Source organism: Daucus carota, chromosome 5, assembly GCF_001625215.2.
Source record: "Daucus carota subsp. sativus chromosome 5, DH1 v3.0, whole genome shotgun sequence".
Classification (NCBI taxonomy): Eukaryota; Viridiplantae; Streptophyta; class Magnoliopsida; order Apiales; family Apiaceae; genus Daucus; species Daucus carota.
In genome coordinates, this window is record NC_030385.2 from 3,376,637 (window position 1) to 3,399,835 (window position 23,199).

The 23,199-nt window shown below is 32.1% G+C and overlaps 2 protein-coding genes across 2 annotated transcripts; one reads left to right on the forward strand and one right to left on the reverse strand.

Moving 5' to 3' along the window:
- Positions 1-8,382: 8,382 nt before the first annotated feature.
- Positions 8,383-10,031, forward strand: LOC108221104 (uncharacterized). Its single transcript, XM_017395005.2, has 3 exons — positions 8,383-8,572; positions 9,011-9,196; positions 9,580-10,031. The coding sequence occupies exons 1-3, from the start codon at positions 8,414-8,416 to the stop codon at positions 9,856-9,858; spliced, it is 624 nt and encodes a 207-aa protein (XP_017250494.2). The 5' UTR covers positions 8,383-8,413; the 3' UTR covers positions 9,859-10,031.
- A 231-nt stretch (positions 10,032-10,262) lies between these two features.
- LOC108221103 (cytochrome P450 71AP13) lies at positions 10,263-12,549 on the reverse strand. The gene is made up of 2 exons (XM_017395004.2): positions 11,316-12,549; positions 10,263-11,212 (listed from the first exon to the last, which is right to left on the reverse strand). The coding sequence occupies exons 1-2, from the start codon at positions 12,222-12,224 to the stop codon at positions 10,601-10,603; spliced, it is 1,521 nt and encodes a 506-aa protein (XP_017250493.1). The 5' UTR covers positions 12,225-12,549; the 3' UTR covers positions 10,263-10,600.
- Between the last annotated feature and the right edge of the window lie 10,650 nt (positions 12,550-23,199).

Below are 23,199 nucleotides of genomic sequence, written 5' to 3' on the forward strand. Positions count from 1 at the left end.
AGGCTAATTTTTTGAGGAAATATAGTAGTTTTGTTACTACCTTTATTCCCCCTCCTATTTTATGGTTCTAGTCTTGCTAAATCTGTGAAAAGTTAGTCTCTGTGATGTTATGTTGTTCCACATTTCGTGGTTCTCGTTATATTTTTCTTGATTTGTATTAATTTCTCCCTCTTGACACTATTTTCCTTTATAATAAAATTTTGTGTGCCTAACACTCTAACTCTAAATAGATTTTTTTATTTTGCTAAATAACTCTATATAAATTTTTGTCACCCATATATTTTTATTTATGTCATTCTATGTGTAATCTAGATTAATATCATCAGATGGGTTTATGGTAACATATATTTTTGAAAGGAAATTTAAGATAAAACTACTATTGTTTTTTTCCTTTCCTGCTAGTTCTTGATTTCTTTCTTTTTGCCAAAAGTTTGCTGTTAAGTTATGCACTATCCATGAAGGGGGAAGTTGATGTAGTACTGCATTCTTTCACTCTTTAATAAATTTAGAGTTAACTGCCTCAGTTTTGGTGTAAGGTAAGATAGCAATGATGTTCTTTTTATGGGTTCTACGCGAGATTTAGACCAGCTAGACAGTCGGTTTAGGAGATGTCGGGTTAAAAACGATGAGTACAAATGAAAGTAAAGCGAGTTAGAGGGAACTGAGATGTTCATGTAAAAGGACAATTGTAACTTCATGTGGTCGTGATATTTACAAAAGTCGTCACTCGGTGATGTCAATAAAAGCTAATACCTGTTGAGCGGACGGACATTCAGTCAGAACTTTGCAATACTTTAAGGTTAATATAATAAAGATCCATAAATGAAGAATGAGACTTTTAGTAATAGACATTGGTCAAAAGATGGTAATTAATTTAAATTCTACTTATACTTTACACTAGGGATTTTGAGAATAGTAAGACCTAATCAAATGACTCCCTTTAAAAAGTTTGAGCTTTGCTTTTTAAGTATCTTCTTATTGTTAAAAAAACATTAGCATCATGCCCTCGACCTCGTTTTACAAAGGAAAATGAACAGTGTCTTCTAGGCTAATATTTTTTAAAATTATTTTGTGCATGTACATTAATTTTCCCTCGCTTTTCATAGTGCAAGTCTTTCTAAATCCATAATAAAATTTGTCATCCCATGTTTAATACTGATAAAATTTATCAGATAATTTCATGGCAACATAGATTTTTTACCGGAAATTTTAGGCTAGAACAAGTCTTTCGTTTTTCCTACTATTGTTTTTTTCGTGTTCGAAGCAGTATGTATGAAGGGGGCATTTAATGAGGATAAATAGGATAGAACTATATTCATTCATTATGTGGAAGAATCTATTGTTAACCGGCTCAGTTTTCGTGCAAGGCTAACAGCAAATGAGGTCGTTTCTATGGCTTTTAGCTTTAGTTGTGCGGAGAATAATTAATCAAATAAGTTTCTATGAAAAAGACTTTAGGTTATAAGTTTACTCATTATCATAAACACTGTAAGGCTAGAATGCAATGTACTCCTATGCGCGGTAAATTTGTTGTTAATAGCAGTTGTGATAATCGATTCAAGATTTCTTGTATTAATGAAATTATATTTTTCATCAGAACTGGAATGTGCTTGTGATAAACTCATAAATATTCTAATCTTTTATTAGTTTCTCGTACCAGGAAGGAGTTTGATTCTTTAGGATACGGGTTGAAAAAACCACACAAATTATACAAAAGTGTGTATGAAGAAAAAGGTAAAGGCAAGTTGTATGCGGAACTTTCACATGGAGGAGATAATGCATACATTGGTACCTATGACACAGCTTGAGGCAGCTCTTGCATATGATAAGAGAGGTAGAGAGTTGAAATCTCCTGAAGAAAGACTCGGTTTCCCTACATTTTTTAGTGAACGTAATCCACCCGCAGCTACTGAGCAAATGCATCGTCTAGTAGTGTGCATGTTAATGTACCTTCGGGCAGCTTAAGTGCTAACGCCCGAAGAGGTGGAAAAAGAAAGCTGATTATTATCTCTTGTTATACAATGAGCAAGACATAGGAAGAAGTATTGAAAGGATGAAGAATATGGTCTGGTCTTTTATATAATGTTATGATCTTGGTATCTATCTTACAAAGCCGTACAAGATATAATATATATAGATGGCTTAATGACCTTTTAGCCCTTGAAGTTTGGGTGGAAGTTCCGATGCGGCCTCGAACTTTAAAAACGTATATTTCGACCCTCAAACTATCTTTGTCGTACCTTTTAGTCCTTATGGCGTATACCGGTATATAACGAGGTGGACAAAGTTGACATTTCACACATGAGGGTTAAAAGGGGCATTAAACATTAAGGGTTAAAAGGAACATCTGAATTTTAATATATTCTTTAGGGGTTAAAAGGAACGAGATGTATATTTTAAAGGTTAAAAGGTACGCTCAAACTTTACCCCGAATATGAATTGTCAAGTTTATCCCCCGATTTATACCGGTATTTTTAAAAAGGGCTAAAAGGTACGACACAGATACTTTGAGGGTCGAAAGGTACGTTTTTAAACTTCGAGGCCGCATCGGAACTTCCACCCATACTTCGAGTGCTAAAAGGTCATTAAGCCTATTATAAATGTTGACTTAGCCTTTTACAGGCTTTTACCAATATATTGACCCCGTATCTCATCATAAATTTTATGTTGCGGAAGTTTTTTTATGAATGTATGCGATGAATACAATACAAAGCGAGACTAAGGAAATATCATAATGTGTATGCAATGAACACGACATAAAGTGACAAATAAAAAGTATCTTAATAATTGGGATATTTAAAAGACATATACACTTTCATATCGGTTTTAAGCCACACATATCGAGCATTCTCAGATGTACACCAAATTTAGTCCAAGCAGATGTAGACCTCGAAACCATCCGATAAAAAGTCAACTAGATATATACATGTATTTCAACATAAGCTTGTGTTACAATATAAGCTTCGTCTTACGACAATTGCTTATATGATTATAATAACTATTAGCGCCTTCAAGAAAATTTATCAATTATATAAAATATTTAAAAAGTATTTTACATAATATTGCTCGGTTCAATAGTAAATATTTGACAACAAAACTGCGAAAATTTTCTAATGCATGTCATCAAACTAAAATTTATTTAAAATTAAATAAAATAAAGGCTTTTTTTATACATAACCACATTTAAAAGAACTTTTGCAAAAATACTATCATTTTTTAAAACAAATTCCAATAAAAATACTGTATTCCTGAAAGTATTTGCAAAAAAATGCAACCATATCTGCAACCTTATGCAACCAGAAATGCAACTTTGGGGAAAAATATTTGAAAATTATATTTATTTGCATAATAAGTTGCAACTGGTTTCAAAAGACAGAAAAACACCTCTGCTGGACCAATCTAATATCGACATTGCAACCTAAAAAGCAACTAAAACAACTGAAAGAACAAACTAGAATCAACTCAAAACAACCAACTAAAATAAACATTGCAACCTAAAGATAAGGATAAAGAAATGGTTGAATTAGTATAATGGTTATTAATACAAAACAACACACACAACTACACATACACATACATCTCTCCTTCCACCAAACTCCTTTGCCGCCGCCCGGCAAGTCTAGTCGCAAGTCTTGCAAGGCGGCCTTAAACCTGTCCGGCGGCTCCATGGACAACGACAAAGTTGACAATTACAATAACTACAGGTCTTTCTTCAAGACTCCCAAGCAAACTGAGAAGACCGAGATGGTCCCCGCTGTCGAAACTTTTTACCACCTAATTCTAAATCAGCGACGATTGTGGCCGGGCCGTGGAAGACGTTCATCCGGCGATTCAATCAGCGCAAGAGCGAATTCCTAATAAAATGCTAGTCATATTTTTTAAAGACCCAAATTATAGATTATATCTGTATTGTGATTTTGAAAATTTAATCACCAAAATGCATTAGTCCTCCACGCTGCAATTAAATAATAACAATTCACACAATTAATAATATGAACATTTAAGAATTTATATTTCGGGTACAATTCATTAGTATTGGAAAAAATGAATTGAAAATTTGTTATGTGCAAAATTTTTTTACTTGTATAGTAAAAAAAAAGTATGTATTAAATGATTCTATTTAATTAAGCACTCAATTACCAAATCTATAATTAAATCAGGGCATCTTTTCAACTTAACCATATAACTAATTGTGTTGGAGAACAAAAATAAAGTCAATTTTCGTGAAACTAATTCTATTGAATATTTAGCCATTTTAAACAATTAATTTTTATATATCTACATAATCCATTATATATATACACTAAATAGTTAGCTATATTTTTCTTATTAGTATTTGTCATGATATGATTTTAAATTATTGTCGATTGAAAATAATTAATTTTATTCAAATTATATATTATTTTAATTAGTAGGAAATAATACTTATTCTAAAGATTATAGATATTAATGTTATTAATGAGTTACTAATTTTTTTAGTAATATAATAATTTTAAACCGCACTCCCAAAATGATTATAAATAAATTTATGAAAATATTTTTGGATATTGAATGCAACTCAAAATTTTTATATAGCATAACCATGATTTAATTATAATTTAGCTAATAATATCTAATTTGCTAAATCTTTTTTCGTCAATAGATATTCAAACATATACACTATCTTACCACACAGTGTATAAGGTATTCCTAGATTTTTTATATCGATTAATAAAATCTAATCAATACCCCAACTCTTTTTAATCTTATTAAATATTCTAAAAGTGGAATACAGCTATATTTTTTATTTTTTGTCTTTACTAAATATCCTTTTAAAATCAAAACAGTTCTTTTTTCCTAGTAGTGTATAAATGTATACAGTTGGCCTTGTGTTACAGATATACTTTTCTGTGTGTGTTTCTTGAACCGGATGTAATGGAGATTACTAAGCTAGTAGCAAACAATCCATCACATTCAATCGATCAGATTTCTCAAAGTAGTAAGATCTCATCAAATGACTCTCTTGTTAAAGTTTTCATTTTTGTGTTTTTGGCATCTTTTGATGATTAGATATGCATTCATAATCTAATATCGAACCATGGAAAAGAACAATGTCTTCTAGGCTAATTTTTTGAGGAAATATAGTTGTTTTGTTAATACACGTCTTCCCCCCCTATTTTATAGGGTCTTTCTAAATCTATGATAAAGTTGGTCTCTATGATGTTATGTTGTTCCATGTTTTTTGGTCTAGTTATATTTTTCGGGATTTGCGTTAATTTCTCCCTTGCCTCACTATTTTGTTTTAAAATAAAAATTTGTGTGCCTAATACTCTAACTCCAAATAGATTTATGTCACCAACATAATTTGATTTTCTGTCACTCTATGTTTAATCTAGATTAATATTATTAGATGGGTTTATGGTAACATATATTTTTGAAAGGAAATTGATGGTAAAACTATTATTGATTCTTGCTATTTTTTGTTTTGTTTCTTTTACTGAAAAGTCCCCTGCTAGTTCCCTGCTAAGTTATGCACTATCTATGAAGTTGCAGTTGATGTAGTATTGCATTCTTTCATTCTTTAATAAATCTATAGTTAACGGCCTCGGTTTTGGTGTAAGGCTAGATAGCAATGAGGTCTTTTTTCGAGGTTTTACCCCAGATTTAGACCAGCAAGACAGGCAGGGTTTAGGAGAGGTCGGGTTAAAAACGATCAGTACAAATGAAAGTAAAAGGAGTTAGAAGAGGGAACTGAAATGTACATGTATTATTTGACTGAAATTCTACGTAGACTTTACGATAGGGATTTTGAGACTAGTAAGACCTCATCAAATTACTCCCTTTAATAAGTTTGTGCTTTGCTTTTTAAGTATCTTCTGATGGTTAAAAGTCATTAGTATCATATGCCCTCGGGACCTCGTTTTACACCGAAAATGAACAATATCTTCTAGGCTAATAATTTTAAAAATTATTTTGTTCATGTACATTAATTTTCCCTCGCTTTTTATATAATATTGTGCAAGTCCTGCTAAATCCATAATGAAATTTGTCATTTATGTTGTTGAGTTGTTCCATCTTTCTTGCAGCTCTTTTTGGTTTCGCCCATATTTTTATTATTATCGTTGTGGTGGTGTGTCTATCACTTTAATTAGATCTTTGTCATTAAGATATATTAGTTTTTTGTCACTCCATGTTAAATCCTGATTTATTTTATCAGTTTTTGAAGGAAATTTTAGGGTAGAACCAGTCTTTCGTTTTTCCTGCTATTGCTTTTTTTCGTTTTCGAAGAAGTTCCATGCTGAGTTATGCAGTATGTATGAAGTGGACATTTAATGAAGTTAAATAGGATAGTACTGCATTCTTTCATTCTGTACGTGGTAGAATCTATTGTTAACAGGCTCAGTTTTCGTGCAAGGCTAAATAGAAAATGAGGTCTTTTCTCTGGCTTATAGGTTTAGTTGTGCTGAGAATAATTAATCATATGAGTTTCTATCTCAAGATTTGAGGTCGTAATTTTACTGATTATCATAAACACTGGAAGGCTAGTATGCAATGTACTCCTTTTCCGGGAAATCTGTTGTTGAATGTAGAACACCCTTGATGCATGTTTTTTCAGATGCTATCTTCAACAAGGATGGAATGAGGGAAACTGAGAAGACGATTATAAGGGAACAGCTTCTGGAGAGGTGGATGTCCCAGAAACAGCTTGAAGTAGAAGTGATAAAGGATATGAAGTTGCAGTGGAGTAAAAACGCAATGCCGTCAGATAATCTAGAAGCAGGGAATGAGTCCATCGATAAGCCTCCGAATGGTATATATATTTTATCGAATTAGTCTCTTGTGAAAAGTTTTTTTGTTCTTCCTTGTTTATTTATCTCTTTCTTGTGTTTGTCTGCCTTATTTAATTGATGGTGAAGTTAGTTTATTCTCTTCCTCTTTATCTAGAACTTCCTTTTCAGGTGAGCCTGGTATTTGTTAAAAACTTGATCTTATTTACCATTTCAGTTACTCCATAACTATTTTTGATTTATATGGAAGAAGTAAATATAACCTTTATAAATAGGAGAAATTGCTTTATCTTATAAATAAAAAAATAAAAAAATTGGTGAAAAGTTAAAGCAGCATATGGCTCCTGATCCAGGAGGCATACTCACAAATTCTGCTCCTTTCGGGAGTCGAACCTGTGACCAAGAGGATACTTGTCCCCTCTTTAACCAGCTGAAACAACCTGTTTCTTCGTACAAACAGAGTAGTTTTTTCTCAGCGAAGAGTATCCTTATTGCTCTATGAAGAATATATAATTGCTCCATTACCCGGACCCTCCATTTTAGTTCATTCCCGTGTCCGGTGGACATGACATGGGTTTGGGTATGAGATATGAGGCGTTTCATCTTACTAAAATAGACACTTCACCATGTAGCGTCGAAATAAAATTTTAAGGTCTTTTTACAACTTTTTTATAGAAAGGAAGGTCCATGAATGACGTATTTCTATGTTATTCTATTGATTTTATGCTACAATTAACATATTCATACATAATTAAGTGTATGTGAGTTTTATGAATGTACAATAAATCATAAATCAATCAACCTAAAGTTTTTACTTGCGTTCATCCCTGTTTGTACATGCAGCAGTGCAGGTGTAATGTAATTTATTTATTTTGGTTTCTTACGTTCAGGTAGAATCCTCAGCGAGCATCAAAGGAGGGAACTAGAGAAGAGGGTTATAGGTGAAGAGATTTTGAGTAACTGGTTGCACAGGAAACAACTCGAGGAGGAAGTGATGACAGAGATGTTTGGGGAAGAAATGTTACAGAGGGTTAAGAATTCAATTGCATCAGAGAACCCGGAAGTAACAAGTGACACATGCAATAAGTCTCCCACCGATTTGCAAAAAATTATCCATATTCAAGATGTAAGTAATTAAACTTTATTCATTGTATTGCATTTTTATAGAAATCTGAGTTGTTAAATGTTCGTATAATATGATTGTTATTATCATGAAAATTAGAACAATGAATAAATTAAATCAAGTTAGCATTGCAGTGATAGCAAGGATTATTGCAGTTTGATTTATCAAATGTGCGTAATCTGGCCTCTTCTAAGGATTTTAGTTCTTCATGCTGGAAGATCATCAGTTAAAGTAAGAGTAGCTTTATCACCTATTCCTTGGCCTCCTTTGTGCCTTGAGCTTTTGTCCTCTTTTATATCATTGAGTAAATTTCCATCATTTGAGTTTATGTCTAGAGTAAACTTAGAAGAGGCGCTGTCAATCGGTAATAAGTTTAAGAGAGGATTAATATTACCACAACTGCAAGTTCAACTACTCAGTTTAGCTTATCAAGGAATGACTATTGAAGGAGATAATGTTAGTCAACTTCATTGAAATGCAGAAAGGTGAAGATTCTGGATTGGTGCCTCATCTAGATGGTCCAATGTCCTTAAATGGCCAGGAGCGGATTGACCAGAGCCCAGTTAATGAAAAAGAAGGTGGACTAACTGGCAGTATTCCTATCCAACGTCCCCCTAGAGCACCAAACACTACCAAACCTGGGATGTTCATAGGTTTAGGCAGGACTGCTACGACACAATCGGTATGTAATTAGTCATACTTGGTAATGCATCTAAAGAATATGATAGTAATCTGTGTAGTTACCGGTCATCTGGGCTACAGACTTGCATTCAGCTAATTTTGTTGTCACTAGATTTTACTAATTCACTACTTCCCAACCTCATTCATATCAAATTAGTAATTATTGGCCTGACAGCTCCGAGTAAAAGTTGAGAAATTTTATATATGTCAATACTCAAAAATGTGTGTAATTTGGCCTCTTCAAAGGCCTTTGTTTCTTTGAATTATAAGTAAGATATTCAGTTAGAGTAAGAGTAGTATTATCATTATATCTCTTGGTCTTCTTTCCTAACGCAATTCCCTTTTATTTGTTTGAGCAAAGTTTATGTCTTCTTGAGTTTATCATCATATCCTTTTTGTAATGAAGGAGCTAACGTTAGACAACTTCATTGAAATGCAGAAAGGTGAAGGTTCTTCATTGGTACTGTATGCACAGGATCCAGCATTCTTAAATGGCCAAAGCCCGGTTAATGACACAGACAGTGGACTCAATTGCAGTCTTCCTTTTCAGCGTTTCCCTAGAGCACCAAATAATACCAACCCTGAGAAGCTCGTCGATTTAGGCAAGGAAGCTACAACACCATTGGTATGTAATTAGTCATACTTCATAATGCATCTGATGAATCTGATACTGATCTATGTTGTCTGCAGTCATGTGGACTACACACTTGCATTTGACTAGTTTTGTCGGGTCATTAGATTTTACTCCCTACTTCCCATTAACACTCGAATCAGAAATTATTGGTCTGGCAGCTCTGAGTAAAAGCTGAGAAGTGTACACACGCACACACAATAATCTTTGTCTTCCTTGTTAATTGTTTTTACTTGCTATATAACTTTTTAAAAGGTTCTACTTCGATACACATTTATTATTATGATCTATTTATCGTATGATACCTTAATGCAACATATATTAACTTATACACACGTCATTATCATTGTAATGAACGATAATTCTTTCCAATGCAGGTTAACTCTGATACAAAACGTACTTCAGAAGGAGAGTTAAATGTTGATCCACCACCTATAGGTGGTGATAACGAGACTGCTGGAAAGACTACTGCAAAAAGAAAACGCTGGGACTGTGACCTTTGCTGCGTGATGACCAATGCTGAAAGTGTTCTTCAGGCACATTTGAAAGGAAAAAAACATTTGGCAAAACTAAAGGCATCAAGTGAAACTGCTAAACCACCGACCTCTGGCGAAGACCATGGGAAAAGCATACAAGAGGACAATCTACATAAATGAAATGACCATTGGTTTCGACAAAAATAGTGTAAGTGTTTGTCGTTCATATTATCAATATTTAGACCCTTTTGTGTTTCACAATAGTGGCGGTTACTCCTCATTTACATGTCAAATTTTTATGGCTGAAAAGAAACCAAACTTTGTCTGATTCTTCATTTTTCAGTTTTAATAAATTTTGCTTGACTTCTATTATCAATTATTTTTATCCTTGAGGTTTTACATTTGAGATATGAGTTAGTAATGGTTGTGAATGAAAAACTCTTCTGCTGCTAATTAGTATCGACATCATGTCCGAGTACTGATGTGTTCATAGCACAATTGCCTGATATACATTTTTGAAGTCATTCTGCTACTCTCTTCCTCAATTTAGCAGAATCATATACGACTTATAAAATATTTGTTCCTCAAATGAAAAGACCATTAGTTCATATTACCACAGTGCTTGGCAGCAGAAGTAACTCGAATCGTTGGCTCATGTTGTCAGTTTATTACAATCTACATGATTTTATCTACCGATTTCATGTTATTATCCATGCTCATCGCGTTTACCATTCAACGAGTGTCGTTAATCCAAAAACCAGATACCAAAGTCCTGAAAATGCAAAATAATACGCAAATTTCCCATTACAAATTTATTGAGACCACACTTTATTCTCAGTTCTCACCAGAAACAGCTTGGAGTAGAAGTGATAAAAGATATGATGTTGCAGTGGGGTAAAAGGACCAGCAATGCTGCTAGAACCTATGGAAAGTGTGGTTTGGCAACCACGACCAGATGAGCTATTCTGTGCATTGAGATGCCAAAAAGTTCTGTCATATCAAGATCGTTAGCTTGGATTCCTGCGGGAAGCTCCCAATCAAAACTGTGAAGAAGTTGAGCCAAGGCAAGTTCAATAACTGCTGTTCCAAAAACAATAGCGGGACAACCTCTTCTACCAGCACCGAAAGGCAGCAACTCAAAATCTTGCCCCCTGAAGTCAATACTGCTTCTCATGAATCTCTCTGGCTCAAAGCTTTCCGGATTTTCCCAGGATATAGGGTCCCTTCCTATAGCCCAGGCATTAACATAAAATCGGGTTTTTGCAGGAATGTCATATCCATCAATTTTCACATCTTCCATTGACTCTCTTGGGACAAGTACTGGAACAGGAGAATGTAGGCGGAATATCTCCTTAATAATAGCTTTCATGTAATGCAAGTCAGGTAAATCGCTCTCTAAGACAACTGTTCTTTTTCCAACAACTTTTCGTACTTCAGCTTGTGCCTTCTGCATAACTCGGGGGTTAATTATAAGTTCTGTCATCCCCCAATCTAAGGTTATGAATGTTGTATCGGTTCCTGCTGCAAACATATCCTGCAATCACAACATATACACGGATCCATATAAACTGAAAAATATAATGCATAGTAAAATATGTAAGATAGACAAAAACAGAGGAGAAGAAAATGCTACTGACCAACATAATGGCTTTTAGATTATCCATCGTGAGAGGCAACTCGGTGTCCTGATTCTGCTGAATTTCCAGTAAGATATCAATAAGGTCTTTGAACTCTCCTTTATCTTCATTTGGATTCAGATGTTCCTTGATTACCTCATCAAAGAACTCGTCAAAGCGCTTAGAGGTATTTTGAAGTTTTAATTTCATGCCATTAAGTTTGTAAATAAATTCCATTGAATGAAAAAAGTCTCCTAAGTTAAATCCTCCAAGCAGAACCTGATAATCCTCCAGCAACTTCTGGAATCCAAGTCGATCATATTCACCTCCTCTCGAGTAGTCCCTTCCTAGCACAATTCTGCACAGTACATCATTCGCGTAAAGTCCAAGCACCTTGGTTAAATCAGTGGTGCCGGGATATGAATCCACAATTCTACTGACAAGCCGAGCAACCTCCTCTTGTCTCACGAAACTATAAGACTGAACTCGTTTCACGCTAAATAATTCAAGTATGCAGATTTTTCTTATGTGCCTCCAGTAGGCGCCATATGGAGAAAAAACAACATTAGTACAATCATAGAACAGGTGCTTGGCTGAGTATATCTGAGGCCGGCTTGAAAGTGCAAGATCATGGGTTTTCAGCACTTCTTTCGCCATTCTAGCTGACGAAACCACCACTGTTGGAACCTCCCCGAGTTGCAAATAAATAATTGGACCATACTTCTTGGCTAGCTGCAGAAGAGATAAGTGAGGCATCTTTCCAAGCTGATGGAGGTTCCCTATTATAGGTAGCTTTGGAGGGCTTGGTGGGAGATTTCGACTTCTTTTTCTTCTTTTCTCGGAAAAAAAGTACCTTAAGGATATAAACACCAGCAATACAACAAGCAAGAAGGGAAGAAAGTGTTCACCTAACCACCAAAGAGGAGCCATTGCATTCACTTCTAAGGTTAAAAAAGTCTGACTCTTCCTACTGATTTGGTTACATATATATAGATTGTTACATGATTCGATTCGTACTTCCCCTCGTTCTTGATCTTATTAACATATGTCACACATATCTTCAGATTCTGTAATCAAGAAGAAAAACGACTAAACAAAACATACCCAGTACATCCCGAAGTTTGTGTTTGAGTAAGGTAAAATGTACGCGTTTTGAATTAGTTATTAATTATAGCGGAACCTGAATTGTATTCGCCTAAGTGATTAGTGACGACCAAATTAAAATCCACGTTTGGTTGATTATAACACGAGGATTTTGATTCTATGGCCAAAGTTTGAACACATAATGATAATTGCTTGTTTATTTTTCTTATCTCTTGGGAGAAGCCATGAGGTTGCTTTCACCTTATCACCTTCCTTTGGTCATATATTTCCTATATAGTTTTTAAGTTGTGTGATATCTCTCACTTAAATATGTCCTTGATGTTCTTTTAACATCTACACTTACACATAGTTTTTTAATTGCTGAAAGCTGATAAAAACCACAGTGATACTACACATGGGAAATCATGAAATGGACTTGAATCACAGAGGATCCAATAATACATAGATACGCAGCTATCTCGTCCAGTAGTAATAATGCAAACAAGATAATGAATAGCATGCCTGATTGCTGATACAAGCAGCCAGCAAATTAATGCAGACTACTTGCTAACACAAACTCATAGCGAACCTGCGAGAAGTTATTTTAGAACAAAAACCGAACCGTACTGATATTGTTTTCGATTCAACCCGGAAAATCAAATTAATTGAAGTTATGGAAAAAATGAAACCAAATCGAACTTAAATTTTATGATCCGTTTCGGTTTTAAGATTCGATTCAGTTTTGCTCACTCATATCCAAGGGTCGAAGGGTAAGGGTAAGATATAAGTCGACCATTCCCCTATATAATAACAATTTAAGATATTCATAAATTTAATTATATAATTTGTAAAATTGTGAAGACTCAAGACCATATCTGAACTCATGATTTTCTTCACATGGGATAATATCACATGAGCCAATTTATGACAAACATAAATTTAATTATATAATTTGTAAAATTATAAAGGCTTAGGACAATATCACATGAGTCCACCTACTATTGAGGATGTAACATGTATGTTTAGTTTGGTTTGGTTATACATCTATGCGTAACTGGACTTTGGTAATCAACATTCGTTATGTTAATCTAATATATATATATATATAATATGGCCAACATTCCAGAGAGGGACTCCTTATATGGAGTTACATAGTGCGCCACTATAAATTATCAATTTTATTATAAATTCTGTTATAGAATACATATAAAACGTGATTCTAATATAGAATACTATAAAATAAATCTATTTTAAGTAATTTAACACTTAAAATTTGATTTAAAAAAGCATATTTTCGAAACTGATTCTACAACAGAATAATTCTGGATGATTATTATTTTGTTATAGAATCATGTTGAGATATTGCATAATTTTAGATAATCTTTGGAATAAAAAAATTGTATAACTTCGTTTTCGGTTTAATAATCAAAATTTGCAATTATATTTCATAAAAAAATATAATAGAATATATATTATGTATATCTTTATAATGGTGTGCTACGTAACTCCATATAAGAGGGTATGCTATGGAGTGTTACCCTATATAATATAATATAATATAATATGTTTTAAATTTCAAAATAATATATTAAAAATTATTAATAATACCCTCTTAAAATTGACTTTTCCAACAATAATTAAAATATAATAATTGACTAAAAAAGCTTAATGACAAGAATATGGTATGTAATAACATTATAGTTGAATGATACTCTTTGAAGTGCAAAATTATTCTAGATACCATTTAAGAGAGCCAATTTTGGAAAAATACAATAGAGATACTCCTGAAATCTTTTAAAGATTTTAATTGAATACGTTCCCTAAATTTCTTCAACTTTTACTGAAAAATATTATTCCCATATTTTTCCTTTTATTATATGTTTATGAAACAAAATATCAAATACTCCTAGGTGGATTTACTCTTTAGAGATAATAACAAAAGTTATCTAATTTATATTATATTATTAAAATTAAAATATATTTAAACTATCATAAACTTAAGCATACATTTTGCGTTAGAAAAAGTGCTCTCTCATGAGAGTCTGCCGTCCCATCTAGCTCTAACTTTCATCCTTCCATCTCCTTATCCACACCTTCTACCCATCTTCATATCTACCTTCATCTCCATTCCCGTTCTTCCCATCTCAATTCCCTCTCTCTTATACAAATCTCAATTCCTAGCCACTCTTTCTCCATCCACACAACACCTCTTTTCTTATTTATAAATTTTTTATCAATAGACATCCTCTTTTAATTTGTTTCTTCTACAATAAAATCAAGTATTGATCCACAAAACTTGAAAAAAAAACATTTGCGATTTTTTGTTTCCTTTTTTTTGCGTTATTGTTTGTGTGTTAATGTGAATGTCTCGCTTTGTGCGATGGGTGTTACTTTATGCAATTTGAAAATGAATTATACGATATACCGGGAGATCTGGAAATCTCGCATCAACAACACTTTCGGCAGAACAATTCATTGTAATTGCCATCATTATAGTAATAACCCGGACTTTTCAGAAGCTATTTTGATATTATGTGTCAGAATGAGAGGAATAAAGCTTATATTTCATTTTATTCCAGTCCGATAAGTTTATAAAATGGCATACGATATATCTATCTTTCGGGGCAATGGGATAGCGAAAGATTATCATTATTTGAATTATTATGTGAATGATAAATATGTGCATAAGTATATTATCTGGAATTTTTGTGAAATTTATTTGTTAAATGCGGTATATGTTTATGTGCATTTTAGATTTAAATTCTAAGTAAGAATTATTGTGCACTTTATCAAGAATTATTATTGGATATTTTGATGACCTTTATGCATTTTATATGTGTGAAGTGCATAATTGATGTGTGTTGGATTAATAGGATATTTATCTGGTACTTTTATTGCAAGTTATACCGTAAATTGTTAAAAAGCGGGTTTAAATTTCAATCATTACCTATGTATATAGGCAAACAACAGTCTCTTCGTATAGGCCCTCTTTGGAAGTTAGAATTTTGGGTCAAAATTAGAGGTTTGAGGTGTTTTAGAAGTTTGACCACTAAAATTCGTTAAAATTAGTGTTTGGTAGTTAGCGGATTGAAATAGAGGTTTGGATCCAAAAAGCTAATTTTAAAAAAGCTACTTTGAGGAGCTTTTTAGATTAGAGGTTTTGGTTTGTGTCACTAATCAATCAGCTTTTATCAAATAGTTTTACGAGAAACAACTAATTCAATCCGCTAGTCAAAACATCTACTTTAGTCAGCTAGTCAAAACATCGGATCCAATCCGCTAACAGCTAACCGCTAATTCCCAAACAGGGCCATAATCTCTCTCTCTCTCTCTTGAAAGTCTCTCCCATCCCTCTCAATTTCTCCCGACTCTGTCTTTCACTCCAACAGCACTATTGCTCTTTTTTCTCCGGTGGTCGCCCTCGTGTGGTCGTTGTCCTGTTCTACTTTTCAGCCACTATCGAACCATCCCACAGCAACACCTTCAATTTTAATTGGTATACCCCAGTTCTGCTTTGTAAATCAATTTTTTAACCGTGTATTTTTGTTTCAATTTGAATTATTCAATCGATTGCTATGTGTGTGTGAGCAGCTGATATGTGTGGGTATAAACCGAGATTTATGTGTGTGTATTAAGAGGTTGTGTGTGTAGTGTTCATGTGTAATTGATGTGTGTGTGTGTGTGTGTAAACTGCAGAGTGTGTGTAGTCGTGATTGTGTTATGGTGTGTTGTTGTGTTTACAAAACCAAATCAGTTATGTGATGTATTCGTGTGTATGTGTGCGCGCGCGCATATTTACATATATACCTGATAATCGAAATTATCTTTGGGTAAGTTGTGTTTATGTGTGTGTGTGTGTGTGTGTGTGATGTGTGTGTAAAATCTGATTTATGTGAATTATATCTGTGTTGCTATGTGTTAGTTGAGGCTAGTGGTAAAGTGGTTGATAAATGGCAATTTGAAGTTAGTAATTGTGTATTGGTGTTATATATGGTTAATAATGGGTTGGTTGGATGTTTTAATTTCAAGATTTGTGTTAAATAATGTTTATAATCCTGTTTAAAAGGGAGATTAGTTGTGCTTACTTGACATATGAATTGCTTTGGTAGGGGGATCATATTTAGTACGATTAATTAGTATTATAATTAGATGAGTTGGGTATTAAAGTTTTGGTTCGAGAATCTGCGTGCATGTGTTTGGAATGATACTTCAAGAGTTAAGTAGCAAATTAAAGTTTTAAAACTATATTTAATCAAGTTGAATTTCTAGACTATTGCAGTCTGTTTTTGCAGTACGATTCTGGGCTCATAGAGTCGAGTTATATGCTTTGTGTGATTATGTTCTCCTCGAAGTCTACTTTCTATTTGCGAAAAGAATTAGATTAATTTAATAAACAAGCTAAAAAATATGTATGTTTTACTGCGAATTGACCAGAAAATTCTAGGCGGGTGTGTCCTATTCCAGGCCCTGTGTTGCTACCTTTGACTTGGTATTTATTTCTGAAATTTTAACTGGAGTTTGATATTGTGGTCTGGAATGTGCTGTTAAAAGTTTATACAAACAGACCAATTTTCCATTTTTAAAAATCTTAGCGCGGGGCTGGTTCCGCAAGACTGATTCAGGTTCCTGACTTGTATGCCCCAGTTTACTTTCTTAAACACGGAATTTGCTTCTGATATTTTCATAGTAGATTGAAGTAATATTTAGGAGTGTCTCATAAATATAATAGATGTTCAATTTATTAAAAATCACAGAGTGAGGACTATTTGAAACATTGTCTAGTTTTCTTTCTTTATTAGTGCATATTATGAGTTTATATTTGGTTGATTGCATATAATTGATAAATGGATTCTTGTAGTGATGGTAGCTTGTTATTTGTTTAGCTTGATTTCATGTTCGAATATGGTGGGTTTCATGAGTTTTTACTCGATACATGTGGAAAGCTATATAAAAGTATAATTGGTAGATGTATTGATTAAAGATGAGTTTGACTTATAATTGTTATCATTAATTATATAAGTAAGAATAATTGAGACTATACTTAAATAACTTGAATTATATGCTTATGTATATATATTGTATAGATATGATTAGTGAATAAAGGATTTGGACGTTAGTGTGCAATATAATATAACATTAAATTGGGAATTGATAATTATTGAGTGTGCAATATAATATAACATTAAATTGGGAATTGATAATTACTGAGGTATATTTGTTGAGTGATTGATCTTGTATTTTGCTCTGTATTTTAATTGATGTTAGATTAGTATTTGCTGACTATTGAGTTTGGATTGAGTTTTTGATTGATAAATAGTATTGAAAAGCAGGTGTATAGTCCTATAAATAGAGGAAGTGCTGCCGAATTTTCACTAGAATTCTATATGTTTGTTATAATATATTTTGTAGTAAACAACAAGACGATATAGTTAGGGTGAAACAAGTTATGTGTTAAGGCAAGTATTAGTAATGATTAATAACAATGCTAGTTATTCAATTGTGTGCTGTATGGTTATCTGATTTCTGTGATGAGTATAAGGGAAGGGTAGAGTGGATAGCCTCAGATTCTGATAGTTATTCAGAATTAGTTAGGCACGTATAGTGATTGAAATGTTATTCAACTATCTTGTGGAATCGATCGAGACGCGCAATATCGAGGACGTTCAGAAATAGATCAAATGATGTTCCAAGTCAAGTGAGGATTAAACTAAGGAAACATAGCTTACTAAATTTGGGAATGAAGTCATTGGACTTGAGATTTAAATTAGAACGTTGTGCACGGTAAGTATATACTGTACCCTTCACTATTAATAATTTATGATGCTTTTGTGAATATTTTATTGATGATTTTATGATGAGAAATGAGTATATTTTATAGTTTTTCTGTCAACTGTGATGCTTCCTTTAGGAAGTAAAGCTATACCAATTGTTTAGCTGGCTGGGATCCCCACTAGTAGAACTTCTGAACTTGTGAACATGTTTGAATACTCATACTCATTTTTCATGTGAGAAATATTTTGATAACTCTGATGAAATAATGATTCTGTTCATTAAGTTTTGCGAATAAAACCCAGTTGAATTGTACGATATATGCTTATCGAGCTTTATGAGCTCATCCTTTTTTGTGTTACTAACTCTACAGGAAAGAATTTCGGAGAAAGATATTAAGGCTAATGCTAGGTGAAAAGTATTAGTCGTTGAGTATCGAATAGTCAAGAGATTTATTCAAGGAAATGATCAAGGTTGATCATAATTAGAGTTGTAGTTATGATTCTGCTGTAAAATCCGAGTTGTAAATGTATTAACAGTGGTTCTTCTCATCAAAGTTGATCTGATGTTGTAAGATGCTGAGTAATAATAATAGTTGTTTCTAATTTCAATATTGTAACCTGTATGCGATCCTGTTTTTAGGAGGTTAAACTTTACTATTTTAAATCTTTTATTAAAGTTTTCAGATTTTAAATTCTATGATTTTTATTAGCTTTTCAAATACACAGGTTTTCAAAAGTGTTTTAAAAAAGTTTTTGTATGCTGACGTCAAATCCAGACCCCCGGATTTGAGGGGCGTCACACAATTATCTTGCATTTTCATTTAATGCATATATACGATATGTAATGGAGGTGTGGAACAATCCATTGTAATTGTCATCATCTACTTCAACTATATTTAAGAATAAAAATTAATCAAACCAGTGGAGATGCAGCACAATGGAGGTTGTTCACTTCAAGATGGAAAAGAAGAGCGATAATAGATGATGAACGAAGTGGGCAAATAATTACATACATGTGTGCAAAACTATTGCATAGTACAGAGAGATACATAAAACACAAAATTATAATTGATACCCTTGATTATAACTGGTGGCCCATATTTTATACACTATATCTAACATTCACCCGCTAAATATAATTTAAAAAATAATAAAAGGAGAATAATAAGGAGTGTTAGATTAAAAAAAATGAATGACTAAGATATTGGTCTACAATACTACAATGAAAATGTGGTCTACAAGGAACTTTACTCTACTATTCAATGCTCGTTCAAAAAGTTGTTCACATAATATTTCCGACTAAAAGAGTATTATTTTGTAGTTGAACTTAATTTGGCAAAGGTTTATCTTAGTATGCATTTATATGCAAATTGCGTTTAAATTTTCATATTAACAATTCATCACACACTAATAATATATGTTTATGGAACTATATTTCAAATCTATGTTGCATGAGTAATTTTCTTACGATGAAATCATCATTTTCTGAAACTTATCTTTTCACCAACTCAATTATAAGTAATCCATTTTAATTATGGTGCGATGCGAGTAACATAAAAAATCCTGTATTTTTATATACATAGACTGTTTTGATGCTTATTTTGCAAAAGATAGTATTCGCTCTATTTTCCTAAGTTTTTTGCATTGGGGACAAAAGATCCAGTTCAAGAATCCTGCAGAATATAATTTTATAAATTATTTTAAACTTTTCTTATTCTAAATAAAAGTATAAGGTTTAAATTTTTATAAAAAAGAAATTTTAAAAATAAGTTATTAAATTATACTTCATATACATATTAAAATGTACATCATTAAAAAATGAGGACACGTAGAATACTTTTTAGCAAAAAATAAAATTCTACATAATTTTTTTAATAATAAATATTTAATTATGAAAAGTAAGATTAATCAAATGATAAGTTACTTTTGTAGTTAAACTACACAGTTTTTCTTCGTGTGTAATATAAATGTAAACTGTCGTACATTTTTGGCTTTTGCAACAATATTTTCATTTTAGAAGTAATTTTCTTATTAAAAAATCGTTGTCTTTTTAAAATTATATGTTCACTAACTTTATTATAATTACGTTAACAATCTGTACCTTCATTAATATATATATATATATATATATATATATATATATATATATATATATATATATATAATCTTGCAATAATTAAATTTATTAATATATAATTCCAATTATTATGAATTGTGTAGTACATGTCCAAAATCTATATTTCCAAATATATGTGTGCGTGCGTGTGTTGTACAAATATATAAACAAAATAAAAAAAAATTTAAAAACTAATTCATATGCATAAGAGTACAAGCATTCACGTAGCTCTAGCGTCCAACAGCCTCGGTTTACTCAATATTCTTAGGGGAAACCGTGACAAGTACATTTTCAATGTATTCCTGTAATTATATTTTTAATGTTAGATCAATACAACTTAACCATCATCAGAAACATTTGAAATAATTTTTCGAAAATTATAGTACTTGCCAGAATTCTGATTTTCAGTTGTTTTGAGATCAATGCGATTTGTGGAAAAGTTTGATCCTCAACTTCCTGTTTCTGTCTTTGGACGTTGAAGATGTACCATGTTTTGAAGCACTTTCTTCATCGTTTACTGCATAATTGATTTTCAAAAAATTACATATAATAAATGATTATTATAGTAATGTCTATGAATTAGACTACAATTTTTATAACTATACAATATGTGTATTTCACGAGAAAACTCATTTTAAAGAATGTGATTTTTTTTTAATCATAATAAGACCTAAAGATAATATACAGATCCAACTGGTTTTAATACAAATTAATACTCCCTCCGTCTCACCAGGATGTTTACGTTCACTGTTTGCACGCATTTTGAGGTTCTTATAAAGTATAGTTCAAAAAAAAATTAAATTTAAATTTTTTTTGAATAAAAGTTTAAATGTCAAACTTTTTTTCAGGATTTTTTTAATAACAAAAAACATTATAAAACTATACTTTATAAGAGTCTCAAAATATGTGCCAAAAAGTAACGTAAAGAACTTGGTGGGACGGAGGGAGTAAATAATTTCGAATCACAATCATATTTTGTGCTAAATCATGCGCTACTTCTATACCATAATGAGGCTTACATATAATATATAGATCTAGCAATTCATAAAAATTGAAAATTTAATTTTATCAAAATCTAAACTGTATCAACATATGATATCAAGCCATAAATTCTATATACATATATTAATATGTATATCAAATAGCATCAAACCTTAAGTTGGGTTTAACTTTCGATTTAATAACTGCATGTTAGATTAAAATTATAATATTTCGAGATTCAATAAAATTTTGATACAAAAATTGAATAAGAACTAAACATGTAAACATCGATGAGTATAATCACTCTTATGTAATATGCCACAAATCGACAATGACTTACCGATTTGCGATTTAAAGCATGTATCACGAATAATAGAAAGATGGATGAGAAATCGAGTAATACAAAAAGATTACAACACTTGCATTTAAAATTTCTATTCTCATGTGCTTAATGGTGTAAATTAAGGTTATGTACTTATTATAAATTTAGAGAAAGAGTGGGGAATGTGAAGGAATGATGCAGTTGATGCGGCGGCGATGAAAATAAGATTAAAACGTTGTATAGAGAAGGGGCAATGTAGAGGAAGGCAACGAAGATAGGGTTAAAGCATTGTAAAGGAAGATATTTATAACAAATTTTTGGGCCATCTTAACAATATTTAAGCCCAATATGAAGAATAAAAATTTTCTTCAAAATATATTTAAAAGGGAAAAAAATAAATGTGCGAATCAATTATGAGATTATAATGGATATTTTTGAAGATTACATAGAAAGGTAATGTAGTTATAAGTCTTAATATATCTATTTTAGATCATATTTAATTATGCATAATTATTATGTTTATAAGTTAGTTTATATTTTTGGAGAAAAATAATTTATTTAAGTCATATGATTTTTAAAATATCTTTAATCTTTTTATTACACAAGTTTCAGGATTTTAAACAAATGTATATATTGAATTTACATTTTGATGGACATAAATTTTTAATTCATGTTTGTGGTTGTCATGTAATTCATGGATTAGGGATTGTGAAAGAGGCGTCAATTAGATTATGGAGGCGGGGAGAAGGGGGGGGGGGGAGCGAGGGTCTTTGGAGGAATGGCTAAAATGATCTTAATCTATATATTTTTTTGTATATAATAGAATAGATTGATAAAATAATATATTTGGAAGAAACTTATGCAGACAGGATTTTGAAAATGGTTTTAATCCAGACCCAAATCGGGCTTTATTTGGATATTAAATTATTCGGGCTTTTCAAAACAGGGCTTTTTGGACTTTGGACCGGGCCAAATTTAGGAACCTTGCTTAAGGCCTGCGAGCTGGGCCGGGTTTTTTGGGGCAGGACTTTTTGAGCTTTTTTCCGGATCAGATTTCGAGTTTCGGATTTTTTGAACACCTCTGTCTACATTACAAAAATCAACGTCTTGACAGCCAATGATTAACGATGGCTCTGATGGAGGTTTTCAAAGTCAGACAATAAATTTCAAGGGTTTATAATCATATAAGCACACATGTCAAAGAGCTCAGAAACAATGCCCAATTATTGAATACCAGTCTAAAAGGATCGGGAGATTTTCCAAGTTGTATACAAATTTCACAATGCACATTAATTCGTGATGGATCATCCGTCGGGTGTCTCGAAAAATAATTCCATACATGTGACTTTAAATTCTTTTTACGAGCCGTCCAACTGCCACTAGCACCGCTCCCGGCAGCACCCCCACTGCCACCTAAATCACAAAAAACGTACATCAATTAAAAACTTAATCAAATTAAATTATAAAACTAACGCAAATCAAATTAAATTTCCTTTGTTTTCAAATTTGAAAAACTAACAGTTTATAAATTATAGCATAACAGTTTATTCAAAATCAAGTAAAAACTAAAATATAATTAAAACGAAATCAAATTAAAGTATAATTTAAATTTGAAAACTAAAATAAATTAAA